Source organism: Bufo gargarizans, chromosome 6, assembly GCF_014858855.1.
Source record: "Bufo gargarizans isolate SCDJY-AF-19 chromosome 6, ASM1485885v1, whole genome shotgun sequence".
NCBI lineage: Eukaryota > Metazoa > Chordata > Amphibia > Anura > Bufonidae > Bufo > Bufo gargarizans.
Genome location: NC_058085.1, coordinates 267,188,293 through 267,206,853, shown reverse-complemented (window position 1 = coordinate 267,206,853; position 18,561 = coordinate 267,188,293). Strand labels below are relative to the sequence as shown.

At 48.3% G+C, this 18,561-nt stretch overlaps 2 protein-coding genes across 2 annotated transcripts in view; one reads left to right on the top strand and one right to left on the bottom strand.

Moving 5' to 3' along the window:
• Positions 1-18,561, top strand: part of SAMD10 (sterile alpha motif domain containing 10) — a 223,044-nt gene that overhangs the window by 61,836 nt on the left and 142,647 nt on the right. The gene's annotated exons all lie outside the window — the stretch shown is intronic.
• The window catches only part of PRPF6 (pre-mRNA processing factor 6), a 43,737-nt gene that overhangs the window by 3,528 nt on the left and 21,648 nt on the right, over positions 1-18,561 (bottom strand). Inside the window, exon 19 of the mRNA XM_044296615.1 lies at positions 6,795-6,909. Within this exon, the coding sequence (XP_044152550.1) occupies positions 6,795-6,909 (115 nt within the window). The remainder of the gene's footprint in view (positions 1-6,794; positions 6,910-18,561) is intronic.

Genomic DNA, 18,561 nt, shown 5'->3' with positions numbered 1-18,561 from the left:
AGTCCTGTCTCCTCCATGCTTGAGAGGAGTCCAGCGTTCTCCGACTCGGAGCCCAGCCACACCCACTGTGAAGGAGCCCAGCACCACCCCGCATCCTCCAACACTCCTCCTTGCTCCCCAAGGTCACAAAGCTAAAGCGCCATAATCTCGCGATGTGTGAGCCAGCGCATGCGCATTCGTTCCCAGAGGCTGATGCCAGCACAGGGAATGAACACTATGCAGACACTACGGCGGTGCTGGGCTCCTTCACAGTGGGCGTGGCTGGGCTCCGGAAACATTAGTAGCCTCATTATATATATATATATATATATATATATATATATATATATATATATATATATATACACATACACACACAAAATTGTTTTTTTTACACAATAAAAGCACAGAGAGCTATGGGGACTGGGTATTGTGGATGTGCTAGCGGCAATCTAGCAGCCCATATCCTCAGCTCTATACCAAAAATCCAGGTGACAGGGAATCTGTTATCAACCTTATGCTGTCCATACCAACGGCAACATAAAGTAGACAGGTGAGTTGATTTCAGAGGTTTGTCATTTAAAAAAGTTAAAAGTAAGTGGTTGCCAAGAACCAACATCGCAATCATTGCAGACTGGGCCTGGAAAAAAGTCACGGCCACCTGAAAAGAGTCATGGTTATTCATAAATTCCTGCTCTCCCTGCCCACCTGCTGATGTCTGACAGTCTTCTACCTAGTTGTCTCCCTTTCTCTCTAGGAGAGAACTGCCAATAATCAGCAGATGGGTGAGAGAGCAGGAGATTATAAATAACCATGACTCTTCTCAGGAAGCCGTGACTCTTTTCAAGGCCTGTGCTTCAATGATTATGATGCAGGTTCTCAGCAAACACTTAGCTCATGAGCGACACACCGCTGAAATCAGCATTTCGGTCACTATTTTATGCTGCCTTCAGTGAAGTCAGCATAAAGTTGATGACAGGTTCCCTTTAATACACAGCAATACAGAAGTACCCACGCAACTTCAGAACAGTAAGTACAGTGGTCCCTCAAGTTACAATATTAATTGATTCCAGGGCGATAATTGTATGTTGAAACCATTGTAAGTGGAGTCATCGGTTCCAAAGCCCCAAAATGTCATCGAAGATAAAATAAAGATTTAAGAAAAATAAGCAGATAACCAAGATAGATAAAACAAGTCCTTACATATAACAGTCAGGAATAGCTGCTAACTAGCAACTAATAAAATTATATTAGCGGCTCACCACCTTGGCTGCCCTGAACAAGGTGCTCTGTCTGTATGACTCACCCTGTCACAAACAGTACCAATATGTATAGCTATAGACAGGCACTCTTCATTTGGGACCACCCATAGGCATTTATGTCCAATAAAAATGGTTTAATATCACACATTCCTTAAAAATTATACAGCAACACAATAAAAAGTCCGCGACTTGGCTAAAAAAAAATCTATATATGGCTGTATGTATAACTGTTGGCAATATATAGTGCAATGCAGTATATACAGCAGCCATATAACGTTGTGGTTTATTATTTCAAGCTTATTGATAATAATTCCCCTCATTTTCAGTTCAAATAGTCCATATTTATAAATGTGTTATTTGCACATGTTGGTATATTGTATGTTCACCGATATAGAGTCATAGGTTTTTTATATCCACAATTCACGTTATATTATTTTCTCCATCCGCCTTTAGGTTATTAATAGTTCCTCTTTAGCAGTATGTCCATATTGTTGGTAAATATCATGTACTCACTGTTGCTGTTCACTAAGGCCTCTTTCACACTTGCGTTGTCCGGATCCGGCGTGTACTCCACTTGCCGGAATTACACGCCGGATACGGAAAAACGCAAGTGAACTGAAAGCATTTGAAGACGGATCCGTCTTCAAAATGCTTTCAGTGTTACTATGGCAGCCAGGACGCTATTAAAGTCCTGGTTGCCATAGTAGTAGCGGGGAGCAGTATACTTACAGTCCGTGTGGCTCCCGGGGCGCTCCAGAATGACGTCAGAGCACCCCATGCGCATGGATGACGTGCCATGCGATCACGTGATCCATGCGCTTGGGGCGCCCTGACGTCACTCTGGAGCGCCCCGGGAACCGCACGGATGGTAAGTATGCTGCTCCCCCGCTCCCCACTACACTTTACCATGGCTGCCAGGACTTTAGCGTCCCGGCAGCCATTCAGAAAAAGCTAAACGTCGGATCCGGCAATGCGCCGAAACGACGCTTAGCTTAAAGGGGTTCTGCACTTTGTTGTAACTGATGATCTATCCTCTGGATAGATCATCAGCTTCTGATCGGCGGGGGTCAGACACCCGGGACCCCCGCCAATCAGCTGTTAGAGAAGGCAGCTGCGCTCCAGCAGCGCCGCGGCCTTCTCACTGTTTACCGACGGCCGAGTGACATCACGACTAGTATCAACTAGCGTGGGCGGGGCTAAACTCTGTTCACTCGAATGGAGCTTAGCCCCGCCCAGGCTAGTGATACTAGTCGTGACGTCACTGGGCCAGTGGTAAACAGCGAGAAGGCCGCGGCGCTGCTGGAGCGCCGCTGCCTTCTCAAACAGCTGATCAATGGGGGCCCTGGGTGTCGGACCCTCGCCGATCAGAAGCTGATGATCTATCCAGAGGATAGATCATCAGTTAAAGCAAAGTGCAGAACCCCTTTAAGGCCGGATCCGGATCAATGCCTTTCAATGGGCATTAATTCCGGATCCGGCCTTGCGGCAAGTCTTCAGGATTTTTGGCCGGAGCAAAAAGCGCAGCATGCTGCGGTATTTTCTCCGGCCAAAAAACTTTCCGGTCCGGAACTGAAGACATCCTGATGCATCCTGAACGGATTTCTCTCCATTCAGAATGCATTAGGATAAAACTGATCAGGATTCTTCCGGCATAGAGCCCCGACGACGGAACTCTATGCCGGAAGAAAAGAACGCAAGTGTGAAAGAGCCCCAACCATGGCGTCCCACGTGGTGACACAATCCCGCTCACCTTTACCTCCGCTTCCCTTCACTGGGCGCGGGTGATGTCTATACTGCAGTGGCCCTTGCTGAATCGCAATGGCTCACGTGGTATCGTAGCCCAATCTCAACGTCCCATGTGTTACAGCAAGCTACAGTCAGGTCCATAAATATTGGGACAACGACACAATGCTAACATTTTTGGCTCTATACACCACCACTATGGATTTGAAATGAAACTAACAAGATGTGCTTTAACTGCAGACTGTCAGCTTTACCTTGAGGGTATTTACATCCAAATCAGGTGAACGGTGTAGGAATTACAACAGTTTGCATATGTGCTCCCACTTGTTAGGGGACCAAAAGTAATGGAAAGAATAATAATCATAAATCAAACTTTCACTTTTTAATACTTGGTTGCAAATCCTTTGCAGTCAATTACAGCCTGAAGTCCGGAACGCATAGACATCACCAGACGCTGGGTTTCATCCCGGGTAACGCTCTGCCAGGCCTCTACTGCAATTGTCTTCAGTTCCTGCTTGTTTTTGGGGCATTTTCCCTTCAGTTTTGTCTTCAGCAAGTGAAATGCATGCTCAATCGGATTCAGGTCAGGTGATTGACTTGGCCATTGCATAACATTCCAGTTCTTTCCCTTAAAAAAACTCTTTGGTTGCTTTTGCAGCATGCTTTGGGTCATTGTTCAGCTGCACTGTGAAGCGTCGTCTGAAGCATTTGGCTGAATATGAGCAGATAATATTGCCCGAAAAACACTTCAGAAGTCATACTGCTGCTTTTGTCAGCAGTCACATCATCAATAAATACAAGAGAACCAGTTCCATTGGCAGCAATACATTCCCACGCCATGACACTACCACCACCATGCGTCACTGATGAGGTGGTATGCTTAGGATCATGAGCAGTTCCTTTCCTTCTCCATACTCTTCTCTTCCCATCACTCTGGTACAGGTTGATCTTGGTCTCATCTGTCCATAGGATGTTGCTTGAAAAACTGTGAAGGATTTTTTAGATGATGTCGCTTGGCAAACTCTAATCTGGCCTTCCTGTTTTTGAGGCTCACCAATGGTTTACATCTTGTGGTGAACCCTCTGTATTCACTCTGGTGAAGTCTTCTCTTGATTGTTGACTTTGACATACATACACCTACCTCCTGGAGAGTGTTCTTGATCTGGCCAACTGTTGTGACGGGTGTTTTCTTCACCAGCGAAATAATTCTTCGGTCATCCACCACAGTTGTTTTCCGTGGTCTTCTGGTGTTGCTGAGCTCACCGATGGATTCCTTCTTTTTAAGACTGTTCCAAACAGTTGTTTTGGCCACGCCTAATGTTTTTGCTTTCTCTGATTGGTTTGTTTTGTTTTTCCAGCCTAATGATGGCTTGCTTCACTGATAGAGACAGATCTTTGGATCTCATCTTGAGAGTTGACAGCAACAGATTCCAATTGCAAATAGCACACCTGAAATGAACTCTGGATCTTTTATCTGCTCATTGTAATTGGGATAATAAGGGAATAACACACAACTGGCCATGGAACAGATGAGAAGCCAATTGTCCCATTAATTCTGGTCCCTTAACAAGTGGGAGCACATATGCAAACTGTTGTAATTCCTACACCGTTCACCTGATTTGGATGTAAATACCCTCGAATTAAAAGCTGACCATCTGCAGTTAAAGTACATCTTGTTTGTTTCATTTCAAATCCATTGTGGTGGTGTAAAGAGCCAAAAATGTTAGAATTGTGTCAATGTCCCAATATTAATGGACCTGACTATGTTAAACTGCCGGAGTTTTCATAGGATCATACCAATATTGTCCGTGGAGCGCTCCATGCTTTTCTTTGCTTCTCCAGAATAAGCGGTATTTTTTTCAACAGAATAATGGATTCTTTTAAGTAGGTCCTGGATTTTATAAATGTCCTTATTGCAACCAGACACGTTTCGGAGTCTATCCAGCTCCTTCTTTAGTGGCCATATACTAACTAGCAACTAATCCAGCTATTTTACCAGAGAAGTGGCCTTGATTGGTTGGATCCGAGTATGAGGCATTGTATGTTGAGGCTGGTTTCAACTTACGATGAGTCAGTAAAGACCATGTTTAATAAAAGTGAATAAAGCTCAAAATCCTTCTAATGGCTTTTATTTCCATACACACAAATGCATTGGTAACACTACACATTCTAATCCAAATGTGTTGTTCCTCCAAAAAAATTGAAAAGTGAATATTAGACTGTTCAAAAAAATAGCAGTGTTTGTATACTTCTTTACAAACATTCACTATATAAAAGTGAAAAATGTTTGAATATTTAGCTTTCCTTAGAAACAGTGGTTATACAACTAAATATTAGTTAAGTGATTCTGAGAACTGCTGTACATCTGTGTTGCATGGAGTCAACCAACTTCTGGCACCTGTGAACAGGTATTCCAGCCCAGGATGATTGGACTACATTCCACAGTTTTTTATTTCTTGGTTTTGCCTCAGAAACTGCATTTTTATGTCACCCCACAAGTTTTCTATTGGATTAAGATCCGGGTATTGGGCTGGCCACTCCATAACATAAATTTTGTTGGTCTGGAACCAAGATGTTGCACGTTTACTGGTGTGTTTGGGGTCGTTGTCTTGTTGGAACACCCATTTCAAGGGCATTTCCTCTTCAGCATAAGGCAGCGTGACCTCTTCAAGTATTCTGATGTATTCAAACTGATCCATGATCCCTGGTATGCGATAAATAGGCCCAACACCGTAGTATGTGAAACATCCCCATATCACAATGCTTGTGCCACCATGCTTCACAGTGTACCGTGGCTGGAATTCAGTGTTTGGGGTCGTCTGACAAACTGTCTCCGGCCACTAGACCCAAAAAAGAACAATCTTACTTTCATCAGTTCACAAAATGTCTCTTTAGGCCGGTCAATTGTGCTCTTTGGCAAATTGTAGCCTCTTCAGCACATGTCTTCTTTTCAACAGTGCGGGGGCTTCTTGCAAATAGTTTGGCTTCACATAGGCGTCTTCTAATTGTAACAGTACTCACAGGTACCTTTAGACCTTGCCATTTTGGCTATTCTTCTATCCATTTGAACGGTAGTTTTTCACTTTCTTCCATGTCTTACAGGTTTTGGTTACCATTTTAAAGCATTTGAGATCATTTTAGCTGAGTAGCCCATCATTTTCTGCACTTCTTTATAGCTTTCCCCTCTCCAATCAACTTTTTAATCAAGGTATGCTGCTCTTCTGAACAATGTCTGAACGACCCAGTTTCCTCAGAATATCAGAGAGAAATGCACTGTAACCAGCATGCACAACATTTGCTGCCTTCCTTCCTTAAATGAGGGCAATAATTGCCACCTGTTTTCCAAAGAATGAATGACCTCATTCATTTTGAATATGCCCCTTTCAATTAGTGACTCAATTACACAGAATCAGCAGCATGCATGTCATGACTGTTGGATTTCTATTACTCTACTACACCTGCTAGTAAATTATTTGCCATGTAGAAATATAATTTCTACCAAAAACTGTGATTGATCAGGTTAGTGATGTCTGACTGCTATTATTTTGAACACAACTCTATGTTGAAAATATTGTATCCTGAGGGATCACTGTACATTACAAACATTATTGTAAAGAGTGTAACGTGTAATTCAGGTGTGTTTGCGGGACCAACTGAGTTATGCAGACCCCCTTTAAATAAATCTCAGTCGTAAAACATGTATGTGCAAAGTGGCCTTTACACTCTAGTAGCGAGGAGGGTTCCTGTTAAAATAAACTGCATTGTGTGTGATCACAAAATATGCTGTATACAACAGTTAGGTGCACTTACTTGGCGACCGCTAGCAGCACATGTGGGTCATGCTCACATTTCTTCAAAGCATCCACACTCTTGGTCTTTCGCTGGGGTCTAGCCTCTAGGAATATTGCTTCTGCCCACAGGATGCCTAAGAAAAGACGCAGAACTTGAAGTTTCAGGGAAAAATGTACATATGTATATACAAATGTACGTGCAAAAACAAAATGTTGTACAAGTTCTCAAGCAGCTCATAACATTGTTCTGAAAAGACTGGTTCTGCTCCACAAAACCTTTATACTAAACCAGTGCAGCAATTCACTAAACCCCTACCAAGACCATATTCATGAACACAAATTTCATAAAAAGTCACTGTGTACATACAGCATTATACTCCAGAGCTGCACTCACTATTCACATAGTAACGTAATTTACGCCAAAATCTGTGCACTTACATTAGTACATGTGCACCACTGTGTACATATATTACTTATCCTGTACTGATCATCAGTTACATCCTGTGTTACACTCCAGAGCCGCACTCAGCATTCTGCTGGTGGAGTCACTGCATGCACTGTATTTATCTTGAGTTACAACCTGTATTATAAACTTCTACCAACAAGGCTTCCTAGTGACCTAGCCTTCCTCTAATAGGGAATTAAAACAACCAATTCAATTTCATCACTTAAAAGATTCTATAGTACAGTTTGTGGGTCAGTATGGTGGTTTGAAAACACACGTATACCTGTGATATTTTATTTCATGTATATACACAGTCGAGTCACATTATTATGACCACCAGCTAATATTCAGCGTAACCGCCGTGTGCAGCACGGAGGTAGCTAGACGGCTGAGAGTGATTAAGTAAGGCCCTGGTAGGTTGTCACAGGTATCTGGAGCCTTCAAACTGCAGGGCATCCCCCAGCAGCTGGAGGGTGCGTGGTGGAGGATCCATAGAGCGAACGCGACGATTAAGATGGTCCCACAGATGCTCATTTGGGTTCAAGTCTGGGGAATTAGGGGGCCAGGGTAGTACTTGGAATGTCAGACATTTCTAGCCATGTGACATGTCTTGCTGGAATATCTCATCCGCCTCAGGGAAGACAATGAGCATCAGGAAAGACTGTGCAAAAATTGATTTATTCCCAAATTGGTTGAGAGTACCTTCCACATGGATTAGTGGGCTCAGAGAATTCCACAAAAACATGCTGGCTGAGCTGGCTGTCTTGTGTCTCCCCTCCCACTGGATACTTCAACAAAGCTGAACCCCTTCTATCACAAGCAGCACAGACTCAGGGCTGGAGGATCTGCCTCGGGTACTGAGCAGCTGCAGAGATTCCTCTTCTCCAGGCACTGAGGAGATAAATGCTGTGCACAGTATCTTTTCTCCTCACCCTGCAAACGTAGAGCTGAAAAAGACAGGAGGAGTTCTCTCCTCTGTACTCCTCTGCTGGCGATGAGAAGTGTCTGCAGAGCACTGCACAAGAACAGGTTGGGGGAAGGTTCTGTGTGTATCAGCAATGACACCGTACTGTACATCTGGGACTTGTGGTCCTGTCCTACACAAACAACATGAGTATCCCAGCGGTCAGACTGCAGACAGGGCAGCACTTTTATTAACTCCCCTTGCAGAGCAGAGACACCCAACAAATATTCATGAGAAAAAAAACTCAGATTGTTGTTACACTCCACCCTGCAACTGCATGTCAAAGGGTCAGAACAGAACTAGGGAAAAGAGTAAATATATGTTTTTTGCCTGACTTGCTTAGCTTATGTATATATTACTGACAATCAGATTTCCAGTGCTAAAACTAGATTTTTGTACTTACAGATTTTATGGTATCTCTTCCGTTCATTGGGGGGACACAGTCTTGACCTTGGGTATAGCTATTGTCACTAGGAGGAGACACTAAGCAAAAAAAAGTGTTAGCTCCTCTCAGCTATGTCCCTCCTGCAGACACTGAATTAATCAGTTTGTACAAAAGCAGGAGGAGCAGTCAGGAGAAGCCAACAGCCAATAATAAAAAGGAAGAAAACCGGAGATGGGTCATCCTGAAGAACCCATCTAGGAGAACCAGTAATGTACATACAGGGTGGGAGCTGTGTCCCCCAATGAACACAAGAGAAACAGATTTTACGGAAAGTACAAAAATCGAGTTTTCTCATCCGTATCATTGGGGGACACAGTCTTGACCTTGGGATGTTCTAGAGCAGTCCCCGGGTGGGTCATAAACGAAGAAGCCATCCTGCCAATCCGAGGACCACTTTCCGCAAAACTCTACGCCCCAGAGAAGTGTCAGAAGATGCAAAGGTGTGCACTCTGTAAAACTTGGAAAAGTGTGCCCAGACGACCAGGCCGCCGCCCTGCATCCCTGAATGGCCGAAGCCCCATGATGTACTGCCCAACCAAAATGAGCAGTAACCCGGAAGGGTGGAGCCTGTCCAATGATGTGGTACGCTTGCACAATAGCTAAACAAATCCATCGGGAAATGTAAACTTTGGAGACAGCCAGCCCTCGTCTCGGTCCCTCCAGAATGACGAATAATAAATATGTCCGTCGGAAAGAGGACGTCTGAAACAGATAGATGCGAATCCAAACCAAATGCCCGCTGATGAAGGGCGATCGACAGGCAAGAGCCGCTAGATCCGACACCCTACAGATGGCAACTACTCGCCCTGCGAAAGAGAAGTAGAAGTAGAAAAGGCTGATGTGGTTCAGAAGGGAACCAGCATCTAGGGGTGACAACAAGGACATTACAACTGCTCTAACCTCGATTACCACACAGAGGCAATGCTGATGCTGTCATCGTAGTAGAAGGTAGAGGCAATGCACTACCTGTAAAGGCTCGAAACCGGCAGGTTATTATATGCACCGAAAGCCGTACTAATACCCACGAGAAGTGAGCAAACCCACCAGCTGAAACCTGTCATGGTATGGGCAAATGACAGCACTATAGGGAATAAGAGTACCTGTCAGCCAGCGCCTCAGGAACACCATACATATAAGGCCTGGAGGATCTGTCGCACCTGGTGATGGCAGAACATGAGCACAGTGCTACCTGTGATAAGGAAATGTAGGCACAATCACATCAACAACTAACAAGAAGGTTCCACCCCTAGAAGGGGGGCGATGAACAGAAATACTCCCCCTGGGACAGAGTCACGCAGTAGGGGCACGGAACAAGAGTAGCCATAAAATCTATGGCCAGCACAAGGCTGCCTCATAGGGGGGAGGCCATAGCCCAACTAAGGTTACCAGGACCAGATGAGAATATGGTGCTAGTGCCTGTGACGGACCCCCCAGTACTCAGGAAGAGTATGTCCGCCTCTGTATTCTTCCTTGTTCAGGATATATTGCAAACCGCTGATCTGTAGCTTCCAGTTTCCGCAGTCACTAGTCAAGACTCAATGTAGGTGAAATAAAGTCTCCTTTATTGAGCAACTGCACAAACATATACAGAAAGTGACCAGATAAAACTGTAAACCCATCACATCCACCTTCCCCAGACATTATGTCCGCACCACACCACAGGGGTCCAGATGATTGAGGCGTCATCCTAGCAGTGACTTATGTCCTTGGGTATGTTAGAGACCATTTATGTGATTACAGCCGAGTAGATATTCTTAACCCTAGGCTACTGTGTCTATGTCGGGTTAATTGTTTGTGGAATTGAACGTTTGGTATCATTGTTTAGTTACAATTGTGCACTAGAGATTGTGATGGATTAATGAGATTGCAAGACAGTATTTTGGTGTCATCTGTACATCATATTTGTGACATTGCATTAGGGTTTGTGACCTCCTACAGATGACTCGTCACCAATTATCAAGGCAGTTTATTTGATTCATACTAGTTGTGCAATTTTGCCACTATAGATAACAGTAGCATATTTGGGGAGGTTGTGACAGGATATACTCCTACATTTCCTCTTGAGGTGACTTACCTTGCCAGGGGTGTCTTAGCCATGTCTTTGTCTGTATCCATTTTTACATCAGCTGTTCTGCTGGGAAGTAAACTGCCAGTTTGGTGGCCTTGCAGAGAGTCTCCAGGGTCACTTTTGTTGTAGGCAGAGGCCTGTGGAGCTTTGCCCTGATGACAACTCTTCATCTGGGGCTAGTAGTTCCTCTGCATCGGCCTGGGGTCGGGGAGAGCGGCTGCCTGGAGTTTCAGAGGTGCATTTGGTGCTGTGCAGAGGTCAGCAGTGCCATGCCCTGATTCCAGCTCTTCAGCTGGGACTAGTAGTTCCATGACATCTGTGGTTGCTGGGGCATGCTGTTGAGCAATGTCAAACAGTCTTTGGTATGCCTGTTCCAGCTACCATTCTTGTGTAACTAAAAAGTCCAAATCAGTCCTCAATCCGAGCTCACTGGGGAGTTCCAACTTCCTAAACTCATGTGTCCTTATCCTCCTGGAGTGCCTCAAATATAAGTCCCGGGCCGTCAAAGTCATAGCCCTCTGTGGGATGATTGTTCTCCAGCCATGGACACAATTGGGTGACATACCACTGTAGCGCCCGGTACCCATTATCCAGCATCAGTTCCGTTTGGAGCAGCTCATCCATCTCAGACAGCCATTCCTCGCGGGGCTACTCTCCCAGGAAAGGAACACGCAAGTCCCATTGTTTCCAGTATTGTTCCTCAGATGTAGGGAGGACCTTGCCACATTAGTGCTGCTACAATTGAAGAGTCTCCCTTCAGATCTCCCGGCGCAAAGTATCTCTCCTTCTCAGCATGTCCTGGGCAAAACCAGGATTCTGGAGCTGGGCCAGGGCTGTCATGGCCATAGGCAACTGTGGCTTTTTTCCCGTGTGAATAGAAAACTTGGTCCCGGTGGTGGTTCGAATGTCTCCTTAGGCATCCACTGCTGCCACCAATGTGACGGACCCCTAGTACTCAGGAAGAGTATGTCCGCCTCTGTATTCTTCCTTTTTTAGGAGATATTGCAAACTGCTGATTTGTAGCTCCCAGTTTCCCCAGTCACTAGTCAAGACTCACAAAACTGCACAAACTTATATACAGAGAGTGATCAGATGAAACTGTAATCCCATCACATTCCCTTCTCTCTCCCCTCTCCCCCCCCCCTCCCTCCCCATTCTGTCAGCACCACACCACAGGGGTCCACCTGCTAGCCAAAATGTCATTGTCCTGAGCTCTTTCAGAGTACAATGGGAGATAAGCGGGGGGGGGGGGGGGATTGCAATTACTCCGCCCATGGGAGGAGGGTAAAGTTACCGACTGTACCGTGTCCAGAGTTAGTGGCACTACTCTGCCTATGGAAAGAGAATAATGGAACGGTATGTACGTTACCCCATGGAAGTGCTATAACCCTGTCTATGGAAGCAGGGTAATTGTACAGGCTATACAGTACCCAATGGAAGTGCAAGTACTCTGCCCAAGAAGGAAGTGTACCACTACCGACTGCCCAGCATCCAGTGTAAGTGCAGTTACTCCACCTTTTATGGAAGGAGGGTAATGCTACAGGCTGCACAGTATCCATTGTAGGTGCAATTACACCGCCTATGGAAGGAGGTAATGCTACAGGCAGTACAGCATCCAATGTAAGTGCAATTACTCCACCTATAAAAGGAGGGTAATGCTACAGAATGTACAATATCCATTGGAAGTGCAATTACTCTGCCTTTTTTATGAAAGGTGGGTAATGCTACAGGTAGTACAGCATCCAGTGTAAGTGCAATTACTCCGCCTATGGAAGGAGAGTAGTGCTACAGTCAGTACAATCCAGGGGAAATGCAATTACTCCACCTTTTTTATGGAAGGAGGGTAGTGCTACAGAATGTACAGTATCCACTGGAAGTGCAATTACTCTGCCTTTTTTATGGAAGGAGGGTAATGCTACAGGCTGCACGGCATCCAGAGCACGTGCAATTACTCCACCTATGGAAAAAGGGCATGCTGCCATGTAATTACTCCCTACAGGGAGTGCGGTATCCGGCGGTAGTGCCCGGATTCCGCTTACGCTATAGGACGTTTTTATCCAGCAGTAGGGTAAAGAAATTCTGCCTACAGAATGGCATGGGAACTAGACAGACCAAATAGCTCCAAGGGTTAATAATATAAATATATATAGGTTTTTATTTTTTTATTTATATACAGCTCAATTCTAACCAAGCAGACCTAAGGGAACTGCACCCACATCCATCTGTACTAATAACCAGCACTGCAAGCCTCAGCAGAGAGCCCAGAAGCACTTACCTCAGCACAGTAGCACTGAGGCAAGGAAGGGGTTAAGCAGAAGGCAGAGGCGGAGCTTATTGGCAGCTGGTGGGGCTAGAGCAATTACTACACCAGGTTCGACTCATCAACAACACATCCTGCTTAGCTTCCAAATGCACATGCAGGTTAATCACCAGATTACTAGGAAACAACCTAATAACACAGTGAGCTATTATAGAAAGTCTGGGAATAAGCAAAAGTCTTCCTTCCCCCCGGGGAAGGGGCACCTGCCGAAACTGAGGCCTCAGGTGGAGGTAAGTAGGGCTCCATGGGGGATATTCACATGAAAAAACCTGAGGATGGGGGGGGAAGGGAGGAGGAATAGGGGCCTTGCGGACTGAGAGAATACTCACCCCGTCTGGCGTTTTCTGCCCCCCCTGGCTCCAGCCGGGTCACCAGCTTCGGTGTGTTACCCCTTGGTGAGGGTAGCTACACCGGACCTGGTGACCCGAAAGCTGGCGGGAGACAGAGGTTTTTACAGGAACCTCTGGTCCTCCTTGCCTTCTGGAGACCGGGGACGTGCAGCAGGCTTAGGGACCCCCTGGACTCTCGTCTCCTGGGTGGGAACGCAGGCAGCTTGGAGACTGCCCTCAGCCCAGCTAAAGGAAAGAAAAAAAAGTTAAAAATGTTAAATGAAAGAAAAAAAAATTCTGCAGACCTGCAGAGCAGGGAGGTCTGCCTCCTATGGACACTAAGCTAAAACTGATTAGCTCAGTGTCTGCAGGAGGGATATAGCTGAGAGGAGGAGCTAACACTTTTTTTTGCTTAGTGTCGTCTCCTAGTGGCAATAGCTATACCCAAGGTCAAGACTGTGTCCCCCAATGATACGGATGAGAATTTTTTTTTCCATAACTTAGACAACCCTTTTAATAAAGAAAAAAGGAGATTTTTGTGAAACTCACCTGTAAAATCTTTTTCTCGTCTTTTCCATTGGGGGACACAGACCATGGGTATAGCTTAGAGGTATTAGTAGGAGGGACACTATGCAAATGAAAGAGCTCCTCCTCCTCGGGCTATACACCCAGACTCCACCAGGAGGAACTCAGGCGTTGCACAAGCAGTAGGAGAAGGAGCAAGAAAAAATCATGGAAACCATCGGACCAAGCCATAAGGTCCAACCAGAAACAGAAAAACTGAACTAAAGACCCCTCCTGCAACAGGAATAATGGGTGGGAGCTGTGTCCCCCAATGGAAAAGACGAGAAAAAGATTTTACAGGTGAGTTTCACAAAAATCTCCTTTTCTCGTGCTTTTTTCCATTGGGGGACACAGACCATGGGACGTCCAAAAGCAGTCCATGGGGTGGGAAAAAATACCAGCACCGCCAGGAGGAACGCCCCAACGGTCAAACAGGAACCACAGCCTGCAAAACCCTGCGGCCAAAGCCGCATCAGCCGAAGCCAGTGAATGCAACTGACAAAAATTTACAAAGGTATGCAAGGACGACCAGGTGGCCGCCGTACACAGCTGAGACGCAGAGGCACGACTGCGTCTTGCCCAGGAAGCCCCCTCCGCCCCAATGGAGAGAACGGCAATTCTAGCCGGGGGAACTCCACCACAAGCGTGACAAGCCGCGGAAATAGCCAAGCAGATCCAGAGCGCCAAGAACGGCGGACGGAAGCAGTAGCCGCGAGACACACCTCCAGGACCCGTACAACATCCAGGGAATGCAGAGTGCATTCCTTGGGGTTAGCCGGAGAAGGACAAAAGGAAGGCAGGACAAGATCCTCATCAAGGCGGAAGGGAGAGACCACCCTGGGCAAAAAGAAGGGGACTGGACGGAGCACAACTTAATCCTGGTGGAAAACCAGAAAGTCTCCTGACAGGAAAGAGCGGCCAGCTCCGACACCAGTCTGACTTAAAAGCTCGTGATGGGACGTGAACTCACAGCCACTGCATAATAGCCCAGAACTTTAATCACTACGCTATGTAGCTGTATCAGAAGCTATGGTCACAAGGAAGTCCAGATGAGAACAGTCAGAGAGACCCTCCTCAAAGGCTCGAAGGGGGCCGACTGCAGAGCGCGCAGAACCAAAGTGAGATCCCAAGGAGACAAAGGGGGAACATACGGGGAACCGAATGCGCCACCCCCGAAGAAAGGTCACCACCGGACCCTTAAGAGCAAGGGACCTCTGACGGCCCGCGCCGAAACCTGACCTTACAGGGAACTAAGCGACAGTCCCTGCACAAGCCCAGACTGAAGAAAAGACAGTACCATCAAGATGGAAAACCGAAGGGGAGGGAACCCCGAACCCTCAAAAAAGGATAGGAAGGCCATCCAGGTACGATAGTAAATCCGGGAGGAAGAAGACTTCCCCGGACTGATCATGGTCCTAACCACTGAATCCGAGAACCCCATCTTTATCAGGATGGCGGTTTCAACAGTCACGCCGGTAAACGAAGAGACCGCAAATTCCGGTGGCAGAACGGGCCCTGAGACAGTAGGTCCTGTCCGTCGGGAAGAGGCCATGGGGCGTCCGCCAGCAACCGAGCCACGTCCGAAAAAACCACGCGCGGCGAGGCCACTCTGGGGTGATGAGAACGGTCGGAGTCCCTTCCGCCTCGAACTGGCGTAGACCCTTTGGTAGGAGAGGAAAACAGAGGAGGCTGAAGTCCTGCCACGGAGACACCTGCGCATCCATCCGTACGCCTCCGGATCTCGGGCGCGAGCCAGGACCACTGGGATCTTGTTGTTGAACCCGGACGCCATTAAGTCCACATCCGGACGGTCCCATCTGTGGCAGATTTCCTCGAACCCTTCTGGATGCAGAGACCACCCGCTTGGATCCACCGTGATGTGGCTTAGAAAGTCCGCTGTCCAGTTGTCCACTCCTGGAATGCAAACTGCTGACAACACCGGAACGTGCGTCTCCGCCCACGTCAGAATTCTCTTCACCTCCTGCATCACCATCCGGCTGCGGGTCCCGCCCTGATGGTCGATATAGGCCACAGCCGCGGCATTGCCCGTTTGAACCCGCACTGGGAGGCCCGCAAGGAGAGAGGTCCAATAGGAGAGAGAGAGCGGAAAAAAATCGCCCTCAGTTCCAGAAAGTTGATTGGAAGGCGAGACTCTGCCGCCGACCAAATTCCTTGAACCGTGCGAGACTGGAAAACGCCCCCCCCAACCCAGGATGCTGGCATCGGTGGCGGCGATCGTCCAGGAGAATGCGAGAAAGGAACTCCCCGACCTCAGGTTCTTTGGGAACAGCCACCAAGGGAGAGCTGCCCGAACCCGCTGAAAGGTAAAGGATCTCCTGTTGCGCCAGGCGAGTGTGAAACTGGGCATATGGAAGGCCTCGAAAGAGGCTACCATAAGACCCAGGACCTGCAAGTATTCCCGAATGGAGAGGCACGGGGAGCGCAGCAGATGCGACACTGCCCCCTGGACCTGGGAGGACTTGAAGGCTGGTAGAATACTTAGGCAGCCGAGGTGTCCAAAATCACCCTCCGGAAGGAGAGCCTCTGGGACGGGAAGAGGCAGGAGTTTGGGAAAGTTACCAGCCAGCCGAACCGTTCCAGGGTCTGAACAGTGATCCGGACGCTGTCCGTGGTCTGCGGTAGAGAGGGGGGCCTCTATCCGGATATCGTCCCGATAGGGCAGCAAAGGAATGCCCCTGGTACGAAGAAGCGCCATGAGCGGTCCAGGACCGTGGCAAGGACCCGCGGGGTGGTCGCCAACCCGAAGGAAGGGCGACAAACTGACAGTGTCGACCCATAATGGCGAAGCGCAGGAATCGATGGTGGGATTCCGCAATCGGGACATGTGATAGGCCTAGGAGCAGCAGGGCGGGCTGACTGGGCCCTCTAGTGCCGGGAAGGCTGGTGCAAAGGAAGGGCTCTTTGCGGGCGACCTGAGACCCCCGGCGGAGGAAGCAGGCGACGGCCTACCAGATGAGAAACGGCAAAAGGCATGCAGAGATGAACTCGTCCAGCTGATCCCCATAAGGTCTGGAAACCCCAAAGGGGAGATTAGCAAGGGAACGCTTGGTGGAGGCGTCAGCATCCCACACCTTCAATCAAATCTCTTCGCGCTGAGTGACAGAGATGGCCAACCTGCGGGCAAAGAGGGAAACAATGTCCCTAGAAGCTTCGCAAAGAATCTTAGAAGCCTGAGACATCTGGAGAACCAACTCCAGTGTGTTAGTAGCCGCCTCTCGTACCGCCAGTTCCTGGTGGTGGTGTTGTAACCACACCGAGAGAGCACTGGCTACCCCTGCTGAGTGAAAGGTAGGTCACAGGGACGCGCTGCCAGCGAAAAAAGGACCTGGAAGAGAGTCTATGCGTCTGTCTACAGCATCCTGGAAAGAGGAACTGACTAAGACAGGAAGGGCCACATAATTGGCTAATCCGGCCACCGGAGGATCCACCTTAGGGGGAGGAGACACCTCTCCTCGCCGTCAGCAGGGAAAGGAAAGTATATTCATGCGCTGGGTGGTCGAGAACCTTATTAAGACCACCCCAGGCCCTGGACATGACCGCGGAAAAATCCCTCATGGACCGGGAACATGGTAGTCTCCGACTGCCTGGACGGAAAAAGGGGGAACTCCTGACCAGTGGAAGGAGGAGAATCCCCTTGGAGAATAAAGGTGTCTCGGACAGTCACCACTAAGTCAGCCACCCTGGTGGAGAGCTTAGGCGAGGGGTCCCGCTCCATGACCTAATCAGAGCCGGAAATTCTCCTTCAGACTTGCGCTCCCTAAGGGAGGGGAGAGTCGCCCGAACGCGCCTCTAGACGAGGGGGGGGGGGGGGGGGGGAGGGGGGGGGAGAGCCAGAGCCAGCCATCCGAGGAGGGATGCTGCTGCTCACGCTCCCTGTTAGTAGTCGGGCGTCTTCTGTGGAAAACCACTTAGAGAGGTGGTTGGCGTCACAGGATTTGAAAATGCCCTATAGTCCAAAAAGGACCTGGCTCGTCCGAGCCGGATAATTCTCCTTCGGATTACTCTCCCTAGGGAGGGGGAAGAGCAGTCCGCAAGCGCCACCGGCGAGGTGAGGGGGGTGGAGAGACGGAGACATCCGAGGTGGGATGCTGCCGCTCACGCTGCCTCTTCGTAGTCAGTCACCCACTGTGGGGACCACTGAGAGAGATGGAGTCGTTAGCGCCACAGGATTAAAGGACATGGTTGCCTTGGCGACTAAGACCAATTTAGCGGCCGCGCTGGACATGGCAGATGCCCAAGCGGGGACCGCAGGCCCCCAGGGACGTGGAGGAGGGGTGGAGGAGGGGGGTAAGGCAGGGATGCAGGTAATACTTATCTGCTCCTGCAGAACTTCTCCTGCAGAACTTCTCCCTCGACTCCAGGACCAGCAGGGATGCACCTCATCAGGCTTCTGACTCCTTGTCCAGGAGTGCAGTGTTCTGGTGGAGGGTGGCAGCAGGAGACCCAGTAGCTGGTGGGATACCGGAGCTGCAGGTCGAGCCCGGATCCACTTGTCTTCTTTGGGGGGCAATGGAGGCAGCCAGGCAGCGTCCAAGGACGGCAGCGGGCATTCCACGGGGGACCAGGAAGGCGCCATGCCGACCTGTGTCCCCATCTAGAATAATATAAACAATTTTTGATGGCTGAAAGG